Below are 22767 nucleotides of genomic sequence, written 5' to 3'. Positions count from 1 at the left end.
CCTATAGAAACCCCCTAAAGCCTTAAATACCCTCATGGGGACGTATAGAACCCCCCCCAAAGCCTTAAATACCCTCCTGGGGGCCTATAGAACCCCCCCAAGCCTTAAAGATCTTCCTGGGGGCTTATAGAACCTCCCCCAAAGCCTTCAGTACCCTCCTGGGGACCTATAGAACCCCCCCAAAGCCCTAAATATCCTTCTGGGGGCCTATAGAACCCCCCCAAAGCCTTAAGTACCCTCCTGGGGGCCTATAGAACACCCCCAAAGCCTTAAATGCCCTCCTGGGGGGCCTAAATACCCCCCCCCCCACGGTGCCTAAACGCCCCCCAAGCTCTTAAATACCCCCCCAAATACCCCCGTGGGTTCCCTAGATCCCCTATAGATTCTCTGGGGGGCTCCCTGGGTGTTGGGGGGGGGGGGGTGTCTCTGGGTGGGTTGTGGGGACCCCCCCTGACCTTGTTCGTTGTTGTTTCCCCCCCCCCCCCCCCCCCCCCCAAGTTCTACCTGCGGGAGGAGGACGTGGGGCAGAACCGGGCGGAGGCGACGCTGCCCCGATTAGCGGAGCTCAACGCCTACGTGGCCGTCAGCAGCACCCGCCAGCCCCTCAGCCAGGACCTGCTCGCACCCTTCCAGGTACACCCGGCGCTGCCTGTACCCCCCCCGGGGCTGCCTGTACCCCCTATGTCTGCCTGTACCCCCCCTATGTCTGCCTGTACCCCCTACGTCTGCCCGTACCCCCTACGTCTGCCTGTGCCCCTCTTTTCCTCCCCCAAATCAACCCTGCAGCCAATTACTGGGCGTCCGACTGTCCTTCACGTGGCCGATTGTCTTTCACGTGGCCGACTGTAACCCCCTGGGGACAGCTGTACCCCCAACAGCTGCCTGTACCCCCGTCTGTGCCCCTCTTTTCCTCCCCCAAATCAACCCTGGAGCCAATTACTGGGCGTCCGATTGTCTTTCACGTGGCCGATTGTCTTTCACGTGGCCGACTGTCCTTCACGTGGCCGACTGTAACTCCCTGGGGACAGCTGTACCCCCAACAGCTGCCTGTACCCCTGTCTGTGCTCCTCTTTTCCTCCCCCAAATCAACCCTGGGGTCAATTACTGGGCGTCCGACTGTCCTTCACGTGGCCGATTGTCTTTCACGTGGCCGACTGTCCTTCACGTGGCCGACTGTAACTCCCTGGGGACAGTTGTACCCACAACAGCTGCCTGTACCCCCGTCTGTGCCCCTCTTTTCTTCCCCCAAATCAACCCTGGGGCCAATTATTTGGGAGGCCGACTGTCCTTCACGTGGCCGACTGTCCTTCACATGGTTGATTGTAACCCTTTGGGGACGGCTCTACCCCCAACAGCTGCCTGTATCCCCGTCTGTGCCCCTCTTTTCCTCCCCCAAATCAACCCTGGAGCCAATTACTGGGCGTCCGACTGTCCTTCACGTGGCCGATTGTCTTTCACGTGGCCGATTGTCTTTCACGTGGCCGACTGTCCTTCACGTGGCTGACTGTAACTCCCTGGGGACAGCTGTACCCCCAACAGCTGCCTGTATCCCCGTCTGTGCCCCTCTTTTCCTCCCCCAAATCAACCTTGGAGCCAATTACTGGGCGTCCGACTGTCCTTCACGTGGCCGATTGTCTTTCATGTGGCTGACTGTCCTTCACGTGGCCGACTGTAACTCCCTGGGGACGGCTGTACCCCCAACAGCTGCCTGTACCCCTGTCTGTGCCCCTCTTTTCCTCCCCCAAATCAACCCCGGAGCCAATTACTGGGCGTCCGACTGTCCTTCACGTGGCCGATTGTCTTTCACGTGGCCGACTGTCCTTCACGTGGCCGACTGTAACTCCCTGGGGACAGTTGTACCCCTAACAGCTGCCTGTATCCCCGTCTGTGCCCCTCTTTTCCTCCTCCAAATCAACCCTGGAGCCAATTACTGGGCGTCCAACTGTCCTTCACGTGGCCGAGTGTCCTTCACGTGGCCGACTGTAACTCCCTGGGGACAGCTGTACCCCCAACAGCTGCCTGTATCCCCGTCTGTGCCCCTCTTTTCCTCCCCCAAATCAACCCTGGAGCCAATTATTTGGGGGTCCGACTGTCCTTCACGTGGCCGACTGTCCTTCACGTGGCCGACTGTAACTCCCTGGGGACAGCTGTACCCCCAACAGCTGCCTGTATCCCCGTCTGTGCCCCTCTTTTCCTCCCCCAAATCAACCCTGGAGCCAATTACTGGGCGTCCGACTGTCCTTCACGTGGCCGATTGTCTTTCACGTGGCTGACTGTCCTTCACGTGGCCGACTGTAACTCCCTGGGGACAGCTGTACCCCCAACAGCTGCCTGCACCCCTGTCTGTACCCCTCTTTTCTTCCCCCAAATCAACCTTGGAGCCAATTACTGGGCGTCCGACTGTCTTTCACGTGGCCGATTGTCTTTCACGTGGCCGACTGTCCTTCACGTGGCCGACTGTAACCCCTTGGGGACGGCTGTACCCCCAACAGCTGCCTGTACCCCTCAGGGACAGCTGTGTCCCCTGGGACAGCCGTGCCCTCCCCACAGCCCTTTGTCCGTGAGTCCGGCTGTACTTCATGTGGCCGACTGTAACCTCTGTGGCTGGTTGTACCCCCAACAGCCGCCTGTCCCCCTCCTTGCTGACAGTTGTGACCACAAGAACAGCGGTGGCCTCCCCACAACCATCCCCAGTGTCTTTTGTCCGTCTGTCCGGCTGTACTTGGGGACCGACTGTAACCTCTGTGGCCGGTTGTACCCCCAATAGCCACGTGTACCTCCCCTGGGGACGGTTGTGTCCCCTGGGATAGCCGTGGCCTCCCCACAACCGTCCCTGGGGCTGTTTGTGTCTGTGTCCCGCTGTCCGTGCGTCTGGTTGTTGTCCGCCTGTACCTCTCCGTGGCTGTTTGCCTCTCCGTGGCCGCCTGTACCCACCCAGGACCGGGCTGTACCCACCCAGCCCCCCCCCGTACCCCCCATTTTCGGGGTCTGACTCTTTCTCTGTGCTGTTCCCTGTCCATCCGCCTGCCTGGTTGTTGTCCGCCTGTACCTCTCGTGGCTGCTTGTGTCTCCGTGGCCGCCTGTACCCACTCGGGACCCCCCGTTCCCCCCCCCAGGACCCCCTGTGGCCCCCATTTTCTGGGTCTGAGTGTCTCCACGTGCCACGTGGCGTCCGTCTGTCCGTCCGCCTGCCTGGTTGTTGTCCGCCTGTACCTCTGTGTGGCTGCTTGTGTCTCCGTGGCTGCCTGTACCCACTCGGGACCCCCCGTTCCCTCCCCCACAACCCCCTGTGCCCCCTATTTCCTGGGTCTGAGGGTCTCCACGTGCCACGTGGCGTCCGTCTGTCCGTCCGCCTGCCTGGTTGTTGTCCGCCTGTACCTTTCCGTGGCTGCTTGTGTCTCCGTGGCCGCCTGTACCCACTCGGGACCCCCCGTTCCCCCCCCCAGGACCCCCTGTGCCCCCTATTTCCTGGGTCTCAGGGTCTCCACGTGCCACGTGGCGTCCGTCTGTCCGTCCGCCTGCCTGATTGTTGTCCGCCTGTACGTCTCGTGGCTGCTTGTGTCTCCGTGGCCGCCTGTACCCACTCGGGACCCCCCGTTCCCCCCCCCAGGACCCCCTGTGGCCCCCATTTTCTGGGTCTCAGGGTCTCCACGTGCCACGTGGCGTCCGTCTGTCCGTCCACCTGCCTGGTTGTTGTCCGCCTGTACCTCTCGTGGCTGCTTGTGTCTCCGTGGCCGCCTGTACCCACTCGGGACCCCCCGTTCCCCCCCCCAGGACCCCCTGTGCCCCCCATTTTCTGGGTCTGAGGGTCTCCACGTGCCACGTGGCGTCCGTCTGTCCGTCCGCCTGCCTGGTTGTTGTCCGCCTGTACCTCTCGTGGCTGCTTGTGTCTCCGTGGCCGCCTGTACCCACTCGGGACCCCCCGTTCCCCCCCCCCAGGACCCCCTGTGCCCCCTATTTCCTGGGTCTGAGGGTCTCCACGTGGCGTCCGTCTGTCCGTCCGCCTGCCTGGTTGTTGTCCGCCTGTACGTCTCGTGGCTGCTTGTATCTCTGTGGCCGCCTGTACCCACTCGGGACTCGGGACCCCCCGTTCCCCCCCCCCCAGGACCCCCTGTGCCCCCTATTTCCTGGGTCTGAGGGTCTCCACGTGCTACGTGGCGTCCGTCTGTCCGTCCGCCTGCCTGGTTGTTGTCCACCTGTACCTCTGTGTGGCTGCTTGTGTCTCCGTGGCTGCCTGTACCCACTCGGGACCCCCCGTTCCCTCCCCCACAACCCCCTGTGTCCCCCATTTCCTGGGTCTGAGGGTCTCCACGTGCCACGTGGCGTCCGTCTGTCCGTCCGCCTGCCTGGTTGTTGTCCGCCTGTACCTCTGTGTGGCTGCTTGTGTCTCCGTGGCTGCCTGTACCCACTCGGGACCCCCCGTTCCCCCCCCCAGGACCCCCTGTGCCCCCCATTTTCTGGGTCTGAGGGTCTCCACGTGCCACGTGGCGTCCGTCTGTCCGTCCGCCTGCCAGGTTGTGCGTCCGCCTGTACCTCTCCGTGGTTCCTTGTCTCTCCGTGGCCGCCTGTACCCCTCGAATCCTCCCCATAACGCTCCCTGGGTGCGTGGGGGGGGGGGGGGGGGGGGATGTATTCAACCCCCGTGGCCTCCTGTCCGTCCCCCCCCTTGTCCGTCTGTCCGTCCCCCGCCCCGGGTGACGGACGGACGGCCGTCCCCTCTCTATAGGTGGTGGTGTTGACCAACTCGTCGCTGGAGGAACAGCTCTGGGTCGGGGACTTCTGCCACAGCCACGGCATCAAGCTGGTGGTGGCCGACACCCGCGGGCTCTTCGGGTGAGCCGGACGCCTGCGGGCCTTCTATAGGGTCTCCCGTATGCCTGGGTGCCTTCTATAGGGTCTCCCGTATGCCTGGGTGCCTTCTATAGGGTCTCCCGCATGCCTGGGTGCCTTCTATAGGGTCTCCCGTATGCCTGGGTGCCTTCTATAGGGTCTCCCGCATGCCTGGGTGCCTTCTATAGGGTCTCCCAGACACCTGGGTGCCTTCTATAGGGTCTCCCGCGTGCCTGGGTGCCTTCTATAGGGTCTCCCGCATGCCTGGGTGCCTTCTATAGGGTCTCCCGTATGCCTGGGTGCCTTCTATAGGGTCTCCTGCATGCCTGGGTGCCTTCTATAGGGTCTCCCGTATGCCTGGGTGCCTTCTATAGGGTCTCCCGTATGCCTGGGTGCCTTCTATAGGGTCTCCTGCATGCCTGGGTGCCTTCTATAGGGTCTCCCGTATGCCTGGGTGCCTTCTATAGGGTCTCCCGTATGCCTGGGTGCCTTCTATAGGGTCTCCCGTATGCCTGGGTGCCTTCTATAGGGTCTCCCGTATGCCTGGGTGCCTTCTATAGGGTCTCCCGCATGCCTGGGTGCCTTCTATAGGGTCTCCCGTATGCCTGGGTGCCTTCTATAGGGTCTCCCGTATGCCTGGGTGCCTTCTATAGGGTCTCCCGCATGCCTGGGTGCCTTCTATAGGGTCTCCCAGACGCCTGGGTGCCTTCTATAGGGTCTCCCAGATGCCTGGGTGCCTTCTATAGGGTCTCCCGCATGCCTGGGTGCCTTCTATAGGGTCTCCCGCATGCCTGGGTCCCTTTTGGGTGGTGTCCCAGACACCTGGGTCCTTTCTATAAGGTCTCCCAGACGCCTGGGTGTCTTCTATAGGATCTCTTAGATGCCTGGGTGCCTTCTATAGGGTCTCCCAGACGCCTGGGTGCCTTCTATAGGGTCTCCCGCATGCCTGGGTGCCTTCTATAGGGTCTCCCAGATGCCTGGGTGCCTTCTATAGGGTCTCCCGCATGCCTGGGTGCCTTCCATAGGGTCTCCTGGCTGCCTGGCTCCCTTCCATAGGGTCTCCTGGCTGCCTGGCTCCCTTGTATAGGCTCTCTTGGCTGCCTGGGTCTCTTCTATAGGGTCTCCCCCAGATATCTGGGTCCCTACTATAGGGTCTCCTGGCTGCCTGGCTCCCTTCTATAGGGTCTCCTGGCTGCCTGGCTCCCTTCCATAGGGTCTCCTGGCTGCCTGGCTCCCTTCCATAGGGTCTCCTGGGTGCCTGGCTCCCTTCTATAGGGTCTCCTGGGTGCCTGGCTCCCTTCTATAGGGTCTCCTGGGTGCCTGGCTCCCTTCTATAGGGTCTCCCCCAGATACTTGGGTCCCTACTATAGGGTCTTCCAGGTGCCTGGCTTCCTTCTATAGGGTCTCCTGGCTGCCTGGCTTCCTTCTATAGGGTCTCCTGGCTGCCTGGCTCCCTTCTATAGGGTCTCCTGGCTGCCTGGTTCCCTTCTATAGGGTCTCCTGGCTGCCTGGCTCCCTTCTATAGGGTCTCCTGGCTGCCTGGCTCCCTTCCATAGGGTCTCCTGGCTGCCCGGGTCCGTTCTATAGGGTCTCGCGGACGCCTGGCTCCCCCGGCTGACCCCTCCCTCCCCTCCCCCCCCCCCCCCCATTTTAGGCAGCTTTTCTGCGATTTCGGGGACGACATGGTGGTGACGGACACCAACGGGGAGCAACCCCTCAGCGCCATGGTTTCCATGGTGACCAAGGTACCGCCTACCCGGGGGGTGCCCTGCGGCTGGGGGTGGGGTGACCCCCCCCCCCGGGGCGTGGGGGTCCCCTCAGCACCCCTGGGTGTCTGTGTGTCCCCCCCCCCCCACCCAGGGGTGCCCCGGGGAGGTGACGTGCCTGGACGAGGCGCGGCACGGCTTCGAGACGGGCGACTTCGTCACCTTCACCGAGGTGGAGGGCATGGAGGAGCTGAACGGCTGCGGCCCCGTCGAGATCCGCGTCCTCGGTGAGCCCGGGCGACCCCTCCCTTCTATAGGGGACCCCGGGCACCCCCGTCCCTTCTATAGGGTGTCCCGGATGCCTGCGTCCCTTCTATAGGGCGTCCCGGACGCCTGCGTCCCTTCTAGGGGGTCTCCTGGACGCCCGCGTCCCTTCTATAGGGTGTGCCGGATGCCTGGGTCACTTCTATAGGGTGTCCCAGACGCCCGCGTCCCTTCCATAGGGCGTCCCGGACGCCTGCGTCCCTTCTAGGGGGTCTCCCGGACGCCCACGTCCCTTCTATAGGGTGTCCTGGATGCCTGCGTCCCTTCTATAGGGTGTCCCAGACGCCTGCGTCCCTTCTATAGGGGACCCCGGGCACCCGCGTCCCTTCTATAGGGTGTGCTGGACGCCTGGGTCCCTTCTATAGGGTGTGTCGGATGCCTGGGTCCCTTCTATAGGGTGCCCCAGACGCCTGCGTCCCTTCTACAGGGTGTCCTGGACACCTGGGTCCCTTCTATAGGGTGTGCCGGATGCCTGGGTCCCTTCTATAGGGTGTCCCAGACGCCTGCGTCCCTTCTATAGGGTGTCCCAGACGCCCGCGTCCCTTCTATAGGGTGTCCCAGATGCCTGCGTCCCTTCTAGGGGGTCTCCCGGATGCCTGCGTCCTTTCTATAGGGTGTCCCAGATGCCTGTGTCCCTTCTATAGGGTGTCCCGGACGCCTGCGTCCCTTCTAGGGGGTATCCCGGATGCCTGGGTCCCTTCTATAGGGTGCCCCAGATGCCTGTGTCCCTTCTATAGGGTGTCCTGGACACCTGGGTCCCTTCTATAGGGTGTGCCGGACACCTGGGTCCCTACTATAGGGTGTCCCGGATGCCTGGGTCCCTTCTAGGGGGTCTCCCGGACGCCCACGTCCCTTCTATAGGGTGTCCTGGACACCTGGGTCCCTTCTAAAGGGTGCCCCAGACACCTGGGTCCATTCTATAGGGTGTCCCGGATGCCTGCGTCCCTTCTATAGGGTGTCCCGGACGCCCGGGTCCCTTCTAGGGGGTCTCCCGGACGCCTGCGTCCCTTCTATAGGGTGTGCTGGACGCCTGGGTCCCTTCTATAGAGTGTCCCGTATGCCTGTGTCCCTTCTATAGGGTGTCCCAGATGGCTGTGTCCCTTCTATAGGGTCTCCCGGATGCCTGGGTCCCTTCTATAGGGTGCCCCAGACGCCTGCCTCCCTTCTAGGGGGTCTCCCGGATGCCTGGGTGTCTTCTGGAGGGTGTTCCAGATGCCTGCATCCCCTCTATAGGGTGTCCCGGACACCTGGGTCCCTTCTATAGGGTGTCCCGGACACCTGGGTCCCTTCTATAGGGTGTCCCGGATGCCTGGGTCCCTTCTAGGGGGTCTCCCGGACACCTGGGTCCCTTCTATAGGGTGTCCCGGACGCCCGGGTCCCTTCTACGGGGTCTCCCGGACGCCTGGGTCCCTTCTATAGGGTGCCCCGGACGCCTGGGTCCCTTCTATAGGGTGCCCCGGACGCCTGGGTCCCTTCTGTAGGGCGTCCCGGACATGTGGGTCCCTTCTATAGGGCATCCTGGACGCCTGGGTCCCTTCTATAGGGTGTGCCGGATGCCTGGGTCCCTTCTATAGGGTGTCCCAGACGCCTGGGTCACTTCTATAGGGTGTCCCAGACGCCTGTGTCCCTTCTATAGGGTGTCCCGGACACCCGGGTCCCTTCTATAGGGTGTCCCAGATGGCTGTGTCCCTTCTATAGGGTCTCCCGGACGCCTGGGTCCCTTCTATAGGGTGCCCCGGACTCCCAGGTCCCTTCTAGGGAGTCTCCCGGATGCCTGGGTGTCTTCTGGAGGGTGTCCTGGTTGCCTGGGTGTTTTCTATAGGGTGTCCTGGACACCTGGGTCCTTTCTATAGGGTGTCCCGGATGCCTGCATCCCCTCTATAGGGTGTCCCGGATCCCTGGGTCCCTTCTATAGGGTGTCCCGGACGCCTGGGTCCGTTCTGTAGGGTGCCACAGGCACCTGGATCCCTTCTAGGGGGTCTCCCAGATGCCTGGGTGCTTTCTATAGGGTCTCAGGGATACTTGGGTGCCTTCTATAGGGTCTGGCGGACACCTGGATCCCTTCTATAGGGTCTCGCAGACGCCTGGGTTCCTTCCATAGGGTGCCCCGGGCACGTGGGTCCCTTGTGGGGGGCACCCCAGACGCCTGGGTCCCTTCTATAGGGTCTCCCGGATGCCTGCGTCCCTCCTAGGGGGTCTCCCAGATGTCTTTAGGGTTCTATAGGGTCTCCCGGACGCCTGGGTCCCTTCTATAGGGTGCAGCCGGGCGCCCGGGTCCCTTGGTGACGGCCCCTCCCCCCAGGGCCGTACACCTTCAGCATCGGGGACACCAGCGGGTTCGGGGACTACGTGAGGGGGGGCATCGTCACCCAGGTCAAGATGCCCAAGCACATCCGCTTCGTGAGTGGCACTGGGAGGGGACTGGGAGCACTGGGAGGGGACTGGGGGCGGACTGGGAGGGGATTAGGGGCCACTGGGAGGGACTGGGAGGCACTGGGAGGGGACTGGGGGCGGACTGGGAGGGGATTAGGGGCCACTGGGAGGCACTGGGAGGGGACTGGGGGACACTGGGAGGGATTGGGGAGCACTGGGGGGTACTGGGGAGCGGTGGGAGGTCATCAGGGGGCACTGGGAGGGAACTGGGAGCACTGGGAGGGGACTGGGGGCGGACTGGGAGGGGATTAGGGGCCACTGGGAGGGGACTGGGGGACACTGGGAGGGATTGGGGGTACTGGGGAGTGGTGGGAGGTCATCAGGGGGCACTGGGAGGGAACTGGGAGGGCACTGGGCGATACTGGGAAGGATTGGGAGAGGATTGGGGGGACTGGGAGGGATTGGGGAGGTACTGGGGGGTGGTGGGAGGTCATCAGGGGGCACTGGGAGGGAACTGGGAGGGCACTGGGCGATACTGGGGAGGACTGGGAGAGGATTGGGGGGACTGGGAGGGATTGGGGAGCACTGGGAGGGGACTGGGGGCGGACTGGGAGGGGATTAGGGGCCACTGGGAGGCACTGGGAGGGGACTGGGGGACACTGGGAGGGATTGGGGAGCACTGGGGGGTACTGGGGAGCGGTGGGAGGTCATCAGGGGGCACTGGGAGGGAACTGGGAGCACTGGGAGGGGATTGGGGGCGGACTGGGAGGGGATTAGGGGCCACTGGGAGGGGACTGGGGGACACTGGGAGGGATTGGGGGTACTGGGGAGTGGTGGGAGGTCATCAGGGGGCACTGGGAGGGAACTGGGAGGGCACTGGGCGATACTGGGAAGGATTGGGAGAGGATTGGGGGGACTGGGAGGGATTGGGGAGGTACTGGGGGGTGGTGGGAGGTCATCAGGGGGCGCTGGGAGGGAACTGGGAGGGCACTGGGCGATACTGGGGAGGACTGGGAGAGGATTGGGGGGACTGGGAGGGATTGGGGAGCACTGGGAGGGGACTGGGGGCGGACTGGGAGGGGATTAGGGGCCACTGGGAGGCACTGGGAGGGGACTGGGGGACACTGGGAGGGATTGGGGAGCACTGGGGGGTACTGGGGAGCGGTGGGAGGTCATCAGGGGGCACTGGGAGGGTACTGGGAGGGCACTGGGCGATACTGGGGAGGACTGGGAGAGGATTGGGGGGACTGGGGGGGGACTGGGAGGAGACGGGGGGACACTGGGAGGGATTGGGGAGCACTGGGGGGTACTGGGGGGCGGTGGGAGGTCATCAGGGGGCACTGGGAGGGAACTGGGAGGGCACTGGGCGATACTGGGGAGGACTGGGAGAGGATTGGGGGGACTGGGAGGGATTGGGGAGGTACTGGGGGGCGGTGGGAGGTCATCAGGGGGCGCTGGGAGGGAACTGGGAGGGCACTGGGTGATACTGGGGAGGACTGGGAGAGGATTGGGGGGACTGGGGGGACACTGGGAGGAGACGGGGGGACACTGGGAGGGATTGGGGAGTGGTGGAAGGTCATCAGGGGGCACTGGGAGGGAACTGGCAGGGTACTGGGTGATACTGGGGAGGACTGGGAGGGGACTGGGGGACACTGGGAGGGATTGGAGAGCACTGGGAGGTACTGGGGGGCGGTGGGAGGTCATCAGGGAGCACTGGGAGGGGACTGGGAGGGCACTGGGCGATACCGGGGAGGACTGGGAGGAGACTGGGAGACACTGGGAGGGATTGGGGAGCACTGGGAGGTACTGGGGGGCGGTGGGAGGTCATCAGGGGGCACTGGGAGGGGACTGGGAGGGCACTGGGCGATACTGGGGAGGACTGGGAGGAGACTGGGAGACACTGGGAGGGATTGGGGAGCACTGGGAGGTACTGGGGGGCGGTGGGAGGTCATCGGGGGCACTGGGAGGGCACTGGTAGGGCACTGGGTGATACTGGGGAGGACTGGGAGGAGACTGGGGGACACTGGGAGGGATTGGGGAGCACTGGGAGGTACTGGGGGGCGGTGGGAGGTCATCAGGGGGCACTGGGAGGGAACTGGCAGGGCACTGGGTGATACTGGGGAGGACTGGGAGGAGACTGGGAGACACTGGGAGGGATTGGGGAGCACTGGGAGGTACTGGGGGGCGGTGGGAGGTCATCAGGGGGCACTGGGAGGGGACTGGCAGGGCACTGGGCGATACCGGGGAGGACTGGGAGGAGACTGGGAGACACTGGGAGGGATTGGGGAGCACTGGGAGGTACTGGGGGGCGGTGGGAGGTCATCGGGGGCACTGGGAGGGCACTGGTAGGGCACTGGGTGATACTGGGGAGGACTGGGAGGAGACTGGGAGACACTGGGAGGGATTGGGGAGCACTGGGAGGTACTGGGGGGCGGTGGGAGGTCATCAGGGGGCACTGGGAGGGGACTGGCAGGGCACTGGGCGATACCGGGGAGGACTGGGGGGATACTGGGCAGGCACTGGGGTATACTGGGAGGGACTGGGAGGCACTGGGAGCTCACCCGTCGTCCCCCCCGTCCCCAGAAGCGGCTGCGGGAGGCGCTGGTGGAGCCGGAGCTGATGATCACCGACTTTGGGAAGGCCGAGAGACCTCCCATCATGCACTGGGGCTGGCAGGCCCTGCACCGCTTCATACGCCAACATGGCCGCCCGCCTCGGCCGCGCCACCAGGTGGGGACACCGGGGACCTTGGGGACGTCGCAGGGGGCCTGGGGACACGGGGAACGTTGAGGGTGTTGGGGACGTTGAGGAGATGGAGGCCACCGGGTCCTGCACCAAGATGGCCGCCCACCATGGCACGGCCACCTTTGGGGACATGGAGGCCACCAGGTCCTGCACCAAGATGGCCGTCCGCCATGGCCCCACCACCATTTGGGGACATTGGGGACATCAGAGTGTTGAGGCCATGGGGGACATTGGGGACATGGAGGCCACCAGGTCCTGCACCAACATGGCCGCTCACCATGGCACGACCACCATTTGGGGACGTGGAGGCCACCATGTCCTGCACCAAGATGGCCGCTCACCATGGCATGACCACCATTTGGGGACATGGAGGCCACCATGTTCTGCACCAACATGGCCGCCCACCATGGCACGACCCCCATTTGGGGACATTGGGGACATCAGAGTGTTGAGGACATGGGGGACATTGGGGACATGGAGGCCACCATGTTCTGCACCAACATGGCCACCCACCATGGCACGACCACCTTTGGGGACATGGAGGCCACCATGTCCTGCACCAAGATGGCCGCCCACCATGGCACGACCACCATTTGGGGACACTGGGGACATCAGAGTGTTGAGGACATGGGGGACATTGGGGACGTGGAGGCCACCAGGTCCTGCACCAACATGGCCGCTCACCATGGCATGACCACCATTTGGGGACACTGGGGACATGGAGGCCACCATGTTCTGCACCAACATGGCCGTCCGCCATGGCCCCACCACTGTCTGGGGACATTGGGGACATCGGAGTGTTGAGGCCATGGGGGACGTTGGGGACATGGAGGCCACCAGGTCCTGCCCCAACATGGCCGCTCACCATGGCATGACCACCATTTGGGGACACTGGGGACATGGAGGCCACCATGTTCTGCACCAAGATGGCCGCCCACCATGGCCCCACCACTGTCTGGGGACATTGAGGACATCAGAGTGTTGAGGCCATGGGGGACGTTGGGGACATGGAGGCCACCAGGTCCTGCACCAACATGGCCGCCCACCATGGCACGACCACCATTTGGGGACATGGAGGCCACCATGTTCTGCACCAACATGGCCGCCCGCCATGGCCCCACCACTGTCTGGGGACATTGGGGACATCAGAGTGTTGAGGCCATGGGGGACATTGGGGACATGGAGGCCACCAGGTCCTGCACCAAGATGGCCGCCCACCATGGCCCCACCACTGTCTGGGGACACTGGGGACATCAGAGTGTTGAGGCCATGGGGGATGTTGGGGACATGGAGGCCACCAGGTCCTGCCCCAACATGGCCGCCCACCATGGCACGACCACCATTTGGGGACATGGAGGCCACCAGGTCCTGCACCAAGATGGCCGCCCACCATGGCCCCACCACTGTCTGGGGACATTGAGGACATCAGAGTGTTGAGGCCATGGGGGACGTTGGGGACATGGAGGCCACCGGGTCCTGCACCAAGATGGCCGCCCACCATGGCCCCACCACCATTGGGGACATGGAGGCCACCATGTTCTGCACCAAGATGGCCGCCCACCATGGCACGACCACCATTTGGGGACACTGGGGACATCAGAGTGTTGAGGACATGGGGGACATTGGGGACGTGGAGGCCACCAGGTCCTGCACCAACATGGCCGCTCACCATGGCACGACCACCTTTGGGGACATGGAGGCCACCAGGTCCTGCACCAACATGGCCGCCCACCATGGCCCCACCACCACTTGGGGATGTTGGGGACATCAAGGCCACGGAGGTGTTGGGGACGTGGCGATTCTTGGGGACATTGTGGGACATTGGAGATGTTGGGGACATTGAGGCCACCGTGAGGGACATCAAGGCCACCATGAAGGACATCGAGGCCACCATGAGGGACATCGAGGCCACGGAGACCACCACCTCCTTCACCAACACCCCATCGCTACTTGTGGTCCCACCTTTCTCCACGGGTGCTCCTGAGGTTCCTCCTTGATGTCCCCGGAGATGTCCTCAAGGTTATTTGTCCCCACCCAGGGTGACGCGGCAGAGGTGGTGGCCTTGACCCGGGAGGTGGCCCCGGGGGCGGAACTGGACGAGGAGCTTCTACGGGAACTTGCCTTCCAGGCCACCGGTGACCTGGCCCCCGTCAACGCCTTCATCGGGGGGTTGGCGGCCCAGGAGGTCATGAAGGTACGGGCCACCGGGGTCCCCTCCCTGGGCCACCGAGGTCCCCTCCCCGGGCCACCCGGGTCCCCTAACGAGGACCGTGACGCAGGCGGTGTCGGGGAAGTTCACGCCCATCACCCAGTGGCTCTACTTTGACGCGTTGGAGTGTCTCCCCGAGGAGAACAAGGAGACGGTTCTCACTGAGGAGCAGTGTCGCCCGGTGAGCACCCATGGGTGGGGCCGGCTGGGGGTGGGGGTCGGTCGGGTGGCACCCGTGGGCGGCATCTCCTCGGGGTGGGCGTTGGTTGTAGGACGTTTGCTGGAGGACATCCGTGGGTTGGGGAGGTTCTTGATGTCAACCATGGGTTGGTCACCTTCTTGAGGGCACCCATGGGTGGCATGTCCTTGGGGTGGACAGTAGGCATGGGGCACCCATGGGTGGCATCTCCTTGGGGTGGACAGTAGGCATGGGGCACCCATGGGTGGCATCTCCTTGGGGTGGGCGTTGGTTGTAGGACGTTTGCTGGAGGACATCCGTGGGTTGGGGAGGTTCTTGATGTCGCCCGTGGGTTGGCCACCTTGTTGAGGGCACCCATGGGTGGCATCTCCTTGTGGTGGACAGTAGGCATGGGGCACCCATGGGTGGGCGTCTCCTTGTGGTGGGCATTGGTCATAGGGCACCCATGGGTGGCATCTCCTCGGGGTTGGCGTTGGTTGTAGGACGTTTGCTGGAGGACGTCCGTGGGTTGGGGAGGTTCTTGATGTCAACCATGGGTTGGTCACCTTGTTGAGGGCACCCATGGGTGGCATGTCCTTGGGGTGGACAGTAGGCATGGGGCACCCATGGGTGGGCATCTCCTTGTGGTGGGCATTGGTCATAGGGCACCCATGGGTGGCATCTCCTTGTGGTGGTCAGTAGGCATGGGGCACCCATGGGTAGCATCTCCTTGTGGTGGACAGTAGGCATGGGGCACCCATGGGTGGCATCTCCTTGAGGTGGACAGTAGGCATGGGGCACCCATGGGTGGCATCTCCTAGGGGTGGGCGTTGGTTGTAGGACGTTTGCTGGAGAACATCTGTGGGTTGGGGAGGTTCTTGACGTCACCCGTGGGTTGGCCACCTTGTTGAGGGCACCCATGGGTGGCATCTCCTTGTGGTGGACAGTAGGCATGGGGCACCCATGGGTGGGCGTCTCCTTGTGGTGGGCATTGGTCATAGGGCACCCATGGGTGGCATCTCCTTGGGGTGGGCGTTGGTTGTAGGACGTTTGCTGGAGAACATCTGTGGGTTGGGGAGGTTCTTGACGTCACCCGTGGGTTGGCCACCTTGTTGAGGGCACCCATGGGTGCCATCTCCTTGGGGTGGACAGTAGGCATGGGGCACCCATGGGTGGGCATCTCCTTGTGGTGGGCATTGGTCATAGGGCACCCATGGGTGGCATCTCCTTGGGGTGGACAGTAGGCATGGGGCACCCATGGGTGGGCATCTCCTTGTGGTGGGCATTGGTCATAGGGCACCCATGGGTGGCATCTCCTTGTGGTGGTCAGTAGGCATGGGGCACCCATGGGTGGGCATCTCCTTGTGGTGGGCATTGGTCATAGGGCACCCATGGGTGGCATCTCCTTGTGGTGGACAGTAGGCATGGGGCACCCATGGGTGGCATCTCCTTGGGGTGGGCGTTGGTTGTAGGACGTTTGCTGGAGGACATCCGTGGGTTGGGGAGGTTCTTGACGTCGCCCGTGGGTTGGCCACCTTGTTGAGGGCACCCATGGGTGGCATGTCCTTGGGGTGGACGGTAGGCATGGGGCACCCATGGGTGGGCATCTCCTTGTGGTGGGCATTGGTCATAGGGCACCCATGGGTGGGCATCTCCTTGTGGTGGACAGTAGGCATAGGGCACCCATGGGTGGGCATCTCCTTGTGGTGGACAGTAGGCATGGGGCACCCATGGGTGGCATCTCCTAGGGGTGGGCGTTGGTTGTAGGACGTTTGCTGGAGAACATCTGTGGGTTGGGGAGGTTCTTGACGTCACCCGTGGGTTGGCCACCTTGTTGAGGGCACCCATGGGTGGCATCTCCTTGTGGTGGACAGTAGGCATGGGGCACCCATGGGTGGCATCTCCTTGTGGTGGACAGTAGGCATGGGGCACCCATGGGTGGGCATCTCCTTGTGGTGGGCATTGGTCATAGGGCACCCATGGGTGGGCATATCCTTGAGGACACCCATGGGTCGGCCATCTTCTTGGAGCCACCCATGGGTAGTCACCACCCTTTGATGACACCCATGGGTGGGCATCTCCTTAGGGTCAGCCATGGGTTGGTATCTTCTTGGGGTGGGTGTTGGCCAGGGGGCACCCATGGGTGGGCACCTTCTTGAGGACACCCATGGGTCGGCCATCTTCTTGGAGCCACCCATGGGTAGTCACCACCCTTTGATGACACCCATGGGTGGGCATCTCCTTAGGGTCAGCCATGGGTTGGTATCTTCTTGGGGTGGGTGTTGGCCAGGGGGCACCCATGGGTGGGCACCTTCTTGAGGACACCCATGGGTCGGCCATCTTCTTGGAGCCACCCATGGGTAGTCACCACCCTTTGATGACACCCATGGGTGGGCATCTCCTTAGGGTCAGCCATGGGTTGGTATCTTCTTGGGGTGGGTGTTGGCCAGGGGGCACCCATGGGTGGGCACCTTCTTGAGGACACCCATGGGTCGGCCATCTTCTTGGGGCCACCCATGGGTGGGCATCTCCTTAGGGTCAGCCATGGGTTGGTATCTTCTTGGGGTGGGTGTTGGCCAGGGGGCACCCATGGGTGGGCACCTTCTGGAGGACACCCATGTGTTGGCCATCTTCTTGGGGCCACCCATGGGTGGGCATCTCCTTAGGGTCAGCCATGGGTTGGTATCTTCTTGGGGTGGGTGTTGGCCAGGGGGCACCCATGGGTGGGCACCTTCTGGAGGACACCCATGGGTGGACACCTTCCTGAGGACACCCATGGGTTGGCCGTCTTCTTGGGGCCACCCATGCGTAGTCACCACCCTTTGATGACACCCATGGGTGGACACCTTCTTGAGAACACCCATGGGTGGCCATCTCCTTGAGATCATCCATGGCTTGGTCGCTTCCTTTGGGAGCACCCATGGGTGGCCATCTCCTTGGGATGAGCCTCAGCCCCCAGGCACCCGTGGGTGGCTTTGGTGTCCCCGGTGGTGTCCCCGGTGGTGTCCCCGTGGCGAGGTGACGCCTCCGGGTGACGCTTCGGGTTGTCCCCAGCGCAACAGCCGCTACGACGGGCAGATCGCGGTCTTCGGGGCGGAGCTGCAGGCCAAGCTGGGCGCCCAGAAGTACTTCGTGGTCAGTGTCCCCTCCCTGTCCCCAAGTGTCCCCTCCCTGTCCCCACGTGTCCCTCAAGTGTCCCCGAGTGTCCCCAGAGCGTCCCCAAACGTCCTCGTGGGGCTGCCGGGTGTCCTCCTGTCCCGTCTGCGTGTCCCCAAGCCGTGTCCGTGGCCACCTCAGGCTGCGTCCCCGAGTGTCCCCTCCGTGTCCCCAGGTGTCCCCATGTGTCCCTCAAGTGTCCCCAGGTGTCCTCGTGGGTGTCCTGAGTGTCCCTGCATGTCCCCAAGTGTCCCCAAGTGTCCCCACATGTCCCTCAAGTGTCCCCAGGTGTCCTCGTGGGTGTCCTGAGTGTCCCTGCATGTCCCCATGTGTCCCCAAGTGTCTCCTCCCTGTCCCCACGTGTCCCTCGAGTGTCCCTCAAGTGTCCCCGAGTGTCCCCAGAGCGTCCTCAAACGTCCTCGTGGGGCTGCCGGGTGTCCTCCTGTCCCATCTGCGTGTCCCCACGCCTCCGTGGCCACCTCAGGCTGTGTCCCCGAGTGTCCCCTCCATGTCCCCACGTGTCCCTCAAGTGTCCTCGAGTGTCCCCGAGTGTCCCCAAACGTCCTCGTGGGGCTGCCGGGTGTCCTCCTGTCCCGTCTGCGTGTCCCCAAGCCGTGTCCGTGGCCACCTCAGGCTGCGTCCCCGAGTGTCTCCTCCGTGTCCCCAGGTGTCCCCATGTGTCCCTCAAGTGTCCCCAGGTGTCCTCGTGGGTGTCCTGAGTGTCCCTGCATGTCCCCATGTGTCCCCAAGTGTCTCCTCCCTGTCCCCACGTGTCCCTCGAGTGTCCCTCAAGTGTCCCCGAGTGTCCCCAGAGCGTCCCCAAACGTCCTCGTGGGGCTGCCGGGTGTCCTCCTGTCCCGTCTGCGTGTCCCCAAGCCGTGTCCGTGGCCACCTCAGGCTGCGTCCCCGAGTGTCCCCTCCCTGTCCCCACGTGTCCCTCAAGTGTCCCCGAGTGTCCCCAAGTGTCCCCAAGTGTCCCCAGAGCGTCCCCAAACGTCCTCGTGGGGCTGCCGGGTGTCCTCCTGTCCCATCTGCGTGTCCCCAAGCCTCCGTGGCCACCTCAGGCTGTGTCCCCGAGTGTCCCCTCCCTGTCTCCGAGTGTCCCCACGTGTCCTTCAAGTGTCCCCCAAGTGTCCCGAGTGTCCCCAAAGCGTCCCCAAACGTCCTTGTGGGGCTGCCGGGTGTCCTCCTGTCCCGTCTGCGTGTCCCCAAGCCGTGTCCGTGGCCACCTCAGGCTGCGTCCCCGAGTGTCTCCTCCGTGTCCCCACGTGTCCCTCAAGTGTCCCCAGGTGTCCTCATGGGTGTCCTGAGTGTCCCTGCATGTCCCCAAGTGTCCCCACATGTCCCTCAAGTGTCCCCAGGTGTCCTCGTGGGTGTCCTGAGTGTCCCTGCATGTCCCCATGTGTCCCCAAGTGTCTCCTCCCTGTCCCCACGTGTCCCTCAAGTGTCCCCGAGTGTCCCCAGAGCGTCCCCAAACGTCCTCGTGGGGCTGCCGGGTGTCCTCCTGTCCCGTCTGCGTGTCCCCAAGCCGTGTCCGTGGCCACCTCAGGCTGCGTCCCCGAGTGTCCCCTCCCTGTCCCCACGTGTCCCCATCCCCTGCCCCGGGCCACCTCAGGCTGCGTCCCCGAGTGTCCCCAGGTGTCCCCGAGTGTCCCCAACGTGTCCCCAACGTGTCCCCCCGTGTCCCCGCCCGCAGGTGGGGGCGGGGGCCATCGGCTGCGAGCTGCTGAAGAACTTTGCCATGGTGGGACTCGGCTGCGGCCCCGAGGGCTGCGTCACCGTCACTGACATGGACACCATCGAGAAGTCCAACCTCAACCGCCAGTTCCTCTTCCGGCCCTGGGATGTCACGGTGAGGGGGCGGGGCCAAAGGGGGAGGAGCCAATGGGGGGCGAGGGATGAGGGGGCGGGATCTACGGGGCGGGCGGGGACCGCCGCGGAGATGGCCGACGTGGAGTTGAGCGCCGTCCGGCATCGGGTCTTGATGTGGTGTGAGGGGGAGGGGCCTAAATGGGTGTGGCTAAAAGGGGGAGGGGCTTTGGAGGAGTGGGTGGGGCCTCAAGGGGCGGGGTTTCGAGGGGTGGAGTCTATGGGGCGGAGACTGTTAGAGGGTTGGTCAACGTTGAGTTGGCCAACACCGGTGGTCGAGTTGTCTTGAGGTGGACCGGTAAGTGGGAGGGGCCTAAATGGGTGGACCTAAAAGGGGAGGAGTCTGTAGGGTGGAGGATGAGTGGGCGGAGCTCTTGGGGGGCACGGGCTCATGGGGCGGAGCTTATGGGGTGGCCACTAAGATGCCGCCGTTGAGGTGGCCAACGTCACCGGTCAAGTTGCCTCGACGTTTCATTGGCCTGGGAGAGGCACGAAGGGGCGGGGCTTAAAGAGGGTGTGTCCATAAGGGGTGGGGCTTAGGGGGAGGAGCCTGTGGGGCGGAGAGGACCAGGGGGCGGAGTCTGTGGGCGGGGGAGCCACCGTGAAGATGCCGCCATTGAGGTGGCCAACGTCACGGGTCAAGTTGCCTCGACGTTTCATTGGCCTGGGAGAGGCACAACGGGGCGGGGCTTAAAGAGGGCGTGTCCATAAGGGGTGGGGCTTAAGGGGAGGAGCCTGTGGGGCGGAGAGGACCAGGGGGCGGAGTCTGTGGGCGGGGAAGCCGTCGTGAAGATGCCTCCGTTGAGGTGGCCAACGTCATGGGTCAAGTTGCCGCGACGTTTCATTGGCCTGGGAGAGGCACAACGGGGCGGGGCTTAAAGGGGCGGGTCCAGAAGGGGTGGGGCTTAAGGGGCGGAGCCTGTGGGGCGGAGAGGAGCAGGGGGCGGAGCCTGTGGGCAGGGGAGCCACCATGAAGATGCCTCCGTTGAGGTGGCCAACGTCACCGGTCAAGTTGCCTTGACGTTTCATTGGCCTGGGAGAGGCACAACGGGGCGGGGCTTAAAGGGGCGTGTCCAGAAGGGGTGGGGCTTAAGGGGCGGAGTCTGTGGGGCAGAGAGGAGCAGGGGGCGGAGTCTGTGGGCGGGGAAGCCACCGTGAAGATGCCACCATTGAGGTGGCCAAGGTCATGGGTCAAGTTGCCTCCACGTTTCATTGGCCTAGGAGAGGCACAACGGGGCGGGGCTTAAAGAGGGCGTGTCCATAAGGGGTGGGGCTTAAGGGGAGGAGCCTGTGGGGCGGAGAGGAGCAGGGGGCGGAGCCTGTGGGCAGGGAAGCCACCGTGAAGATGCCGCCATTGAGGTGGCCAACGTCACCGGTCAAGTTGCCTTGACGTTTCATTGGCCTGGGAGAGGCACAACGGGGCGGGGCTTAAAGGGGGCGTGTCCAGAAGGGGTGGGGCTCCCCAAGGGGCGGGGCTTAATGGCTCCTCCCCCCCCAGAAACTGAAGTCGGAGCGGGCGGCGGCGGCGGTGCGGGAGATGAACCCGGCGCTGCGGGTGAGCAGCCGCCCCGACCGCGTGGGCCCCGACACCGAGCGCGTCTACGACGACGACTTCTTCGAGGCCCTGGACGGCGTCGCCAACGCCCTGGACAACGTCGACGCCCGTGAGCACCTATAGGGTCCATAGGGTGCTGGGGGGGGAGGGGCGTTGGGGGGGCCGGGGGGGGTTCTTGGGGTGCTGTAGGGGGTCATTTGGGTGCTGGGGGAGGGGTTTGGGGGGCTATAGAGGGGCTTCAGGGGGGTGCGGGGTGCTTTTGGGGTGCTATAGGGGGTGTTCTGGGTGCTTTTGGGGTGCTATAGGGGTTTTTTTGGGTGCTGTGTAGGGTTTGGGGGTCCTATAGGTGGTCCTGAGGGTGCTCGGGGGCTTCCTTGGGGTGCTGTAGGGGGTCATTTGGGTGCTGGGGGAGGGGTTTGGGGGGCTATAGAGGGTCTTCAGGGGGGTGCGGGGTGCTTTTGGGGTGCTATAGGGGGTCTTCTGGGTGCTTTTGGGGTGCTATAGGGGTTTTTTTGGGTGCTGTGGGGGGTTTGGGGGTCCTATAGGTGGTTTTGAGGGTGCTGGGGGGTTCTTGGGGTGCTATAGGGCGTCATTTGGGTGCTGGGGGGGGTTTTGGGGGGCTATAGAGGATCTTCAGGACGGTGTGGGGTGATTTTGGGGTGCTGTAGGGGGTCTTCTGGGTGCTTTTGGGGTGCTATAGGGGGTCTATAGGGGTTTTTTTGGGTGCTGGGGGGGGGTTGGGGTGCTATAGGTGGTCTTGAGGGTGCTGTAGGGGGTCCTTTGGGTGCTCTGGGGGGTCTTGGGAGCCTATAGAGGGTCTTCAAGACAGTGTGGGATGATCTTGGGGTGCTCTAGGGGGTGTTCTGGGTGCTTTTGGGGTGCTATAGGTGGTTTTTTGGCTGCTATAGGTGGTTTTGAGGGTGCTTGGGGGCTTCCTTGGGGTGCTATAGGGCGTCATTTGGGTGCTGGGGGGGGGTTTGGGGGGCTATAGAGGGTCTTCAGGGGGGTGCGGGGTGATTTTGGGGTGCTGTAGGGGGTCTTCTGGGTGCTTTTGTGGTCCTATAGGGGTTTTTTTGGGTGCTGTGTGGGGTTTGGGGGTCCTATAAGTGGTCCTGAGGGTGCTCGGGGGCTTCCTTGGGGTGCTATAGGGCGTCATTTGGGTGCTGTGGGGGGGTTTGGGGGGCTATAGAGGGTCTTCAGGGGGGTGTGGGGTGATCTTGGGGTGCTATAGGGGGTCTTCTGGGTGCTTTTGGGGTGCTATAGGGGTTTTTTGGGTGCTGTGGGGGGTTTGGGGGTCCTATAGGTGGTTTTGAGGGTGCTGGGGGGGTTCTTGGGGTGCTATAGGGTGTCATTTGGGTGCTGTGGGGGGGTTTGGGGGGCTATAGAGGGTCTTCAGGGGGGTGTGGGGTGATCTTGGGGTGCTATAGGGGTGTTCTGGGTGCTTTTGGGGTGCTATAGGGGTTTTTTTGGGTGCTGTGGGGGGTTTTGGGGTCCTATAGGTGGTTTTGAGGGTGCTGGGGGGGTTCTTGGGGTGCTATAGGGGGTCATTTGGGTGCTGTGGGGGCGTTTGGGGGGCTATAGAGGGTCTTCAGGGGGGTGTGGGGTGATTTTGGGTTGCTATAGGGGGTCTTCTGGGTGCTTTTGTGGTCCTATAGGGGTTTTTTTGGGTGCTGTGTGGGGTTTGGGGGTCCTATAGGTGGTCCTGAGGGTGCTCGGGGGCTTCCTTGGGGTGCTATAGGGCGTCATTTGGGTGCTGGGGGGGGGTTTGGGGGGCTATAGAGGGTCTTCAGGGGGGTGTGGGGTGATCTTGGGGTGCTATAGG

The 22767-nt window shown here is 63.6% G+C and overlaps 1 protein-coding gene and 1 long non-coding RNA gene across 2 annotated transcripts in view; both read left to right on the top strand.

The window, feature by feature from the left end:
- The window catches only part of UBA1 (ubiquitin like modifier activating enzyme 1), a 56781-nt gene that overhangs the window by 16360 nt on the left and 17654 nt on the right, over positions 1 to 22767 (top strand). Inside the window, exons 5-15 of the mRNA XM_075489531.1 lie at positions 499 to 633; positions 4727 to 4833; positions 6485 to 6575; positions 6691 to 6823; positions 9163 to 9260; positions 11817 to 11963; positions 14017 to 14172; positions 14258 to 14368; positions 17420 to 17500; positions 19218 to 19373; positions 20889 to 21054. Of these exons, the coding sequence (XP_075345646.1) occupies positions 499 to 633; positions 4727 to 4833; positions 6485 to 6575; positions 6691 to 6823; positions 9163 to 9260; positions 11817 to 11963; positions 14017 to 14172; positions 14258 to 14368; positions 17420 to 17500; positions 19218 to 19373; positions 20889 to 21054 (1381 nt within the window). The remainder of the gene's footprint in view (positions 1 to 498; positions 634 to 4726; positions 4834 to 6484; positions 6576 to 6690; positions 6824 to 9162; positions 9261 to 11816; positions 11964 to 14016; positions 14173 to 14257; positions 14369 to 17419; positions 17501 to 19217; positions 19374 to 20888; positions 21055 to 22767) is intronic.
- Positions 18163 to 19110, top strand: LOC142403306 (uncharacterized). Its single transcript, XR_012773640.1, has 3 exons — positions 18163 to 18272; positions 18770 to 18935; positions 19085 to 19110. It is a non-coding gene; the product is annotated as an uncharacterized LOC142403306 (long non-coding RNA).

The sequence above is a fragment of the Mycteria americana genome, unplaced genomic scaffold (assembly GCF_035582795.1).
Source record: "Mycteria americana isolate JAX WOST 10 ecotype Jacksonville Zoo and Gardens unplaced genomic scaffold, USCA_MyAme_1.0 Scaffold_177, whole genome shotgun sequence".
Taxonomy (NCBI): Eukaryota; Metazoa; Chordata; class Aves; order Ciconiiformes; family Ciconiidae; genus Mycteria; species Mycteria americana.
Note: the sequence above shows the minus strand (reverse complement) of the source record. Positions and strands in the feature narration are given on the sequence as shown.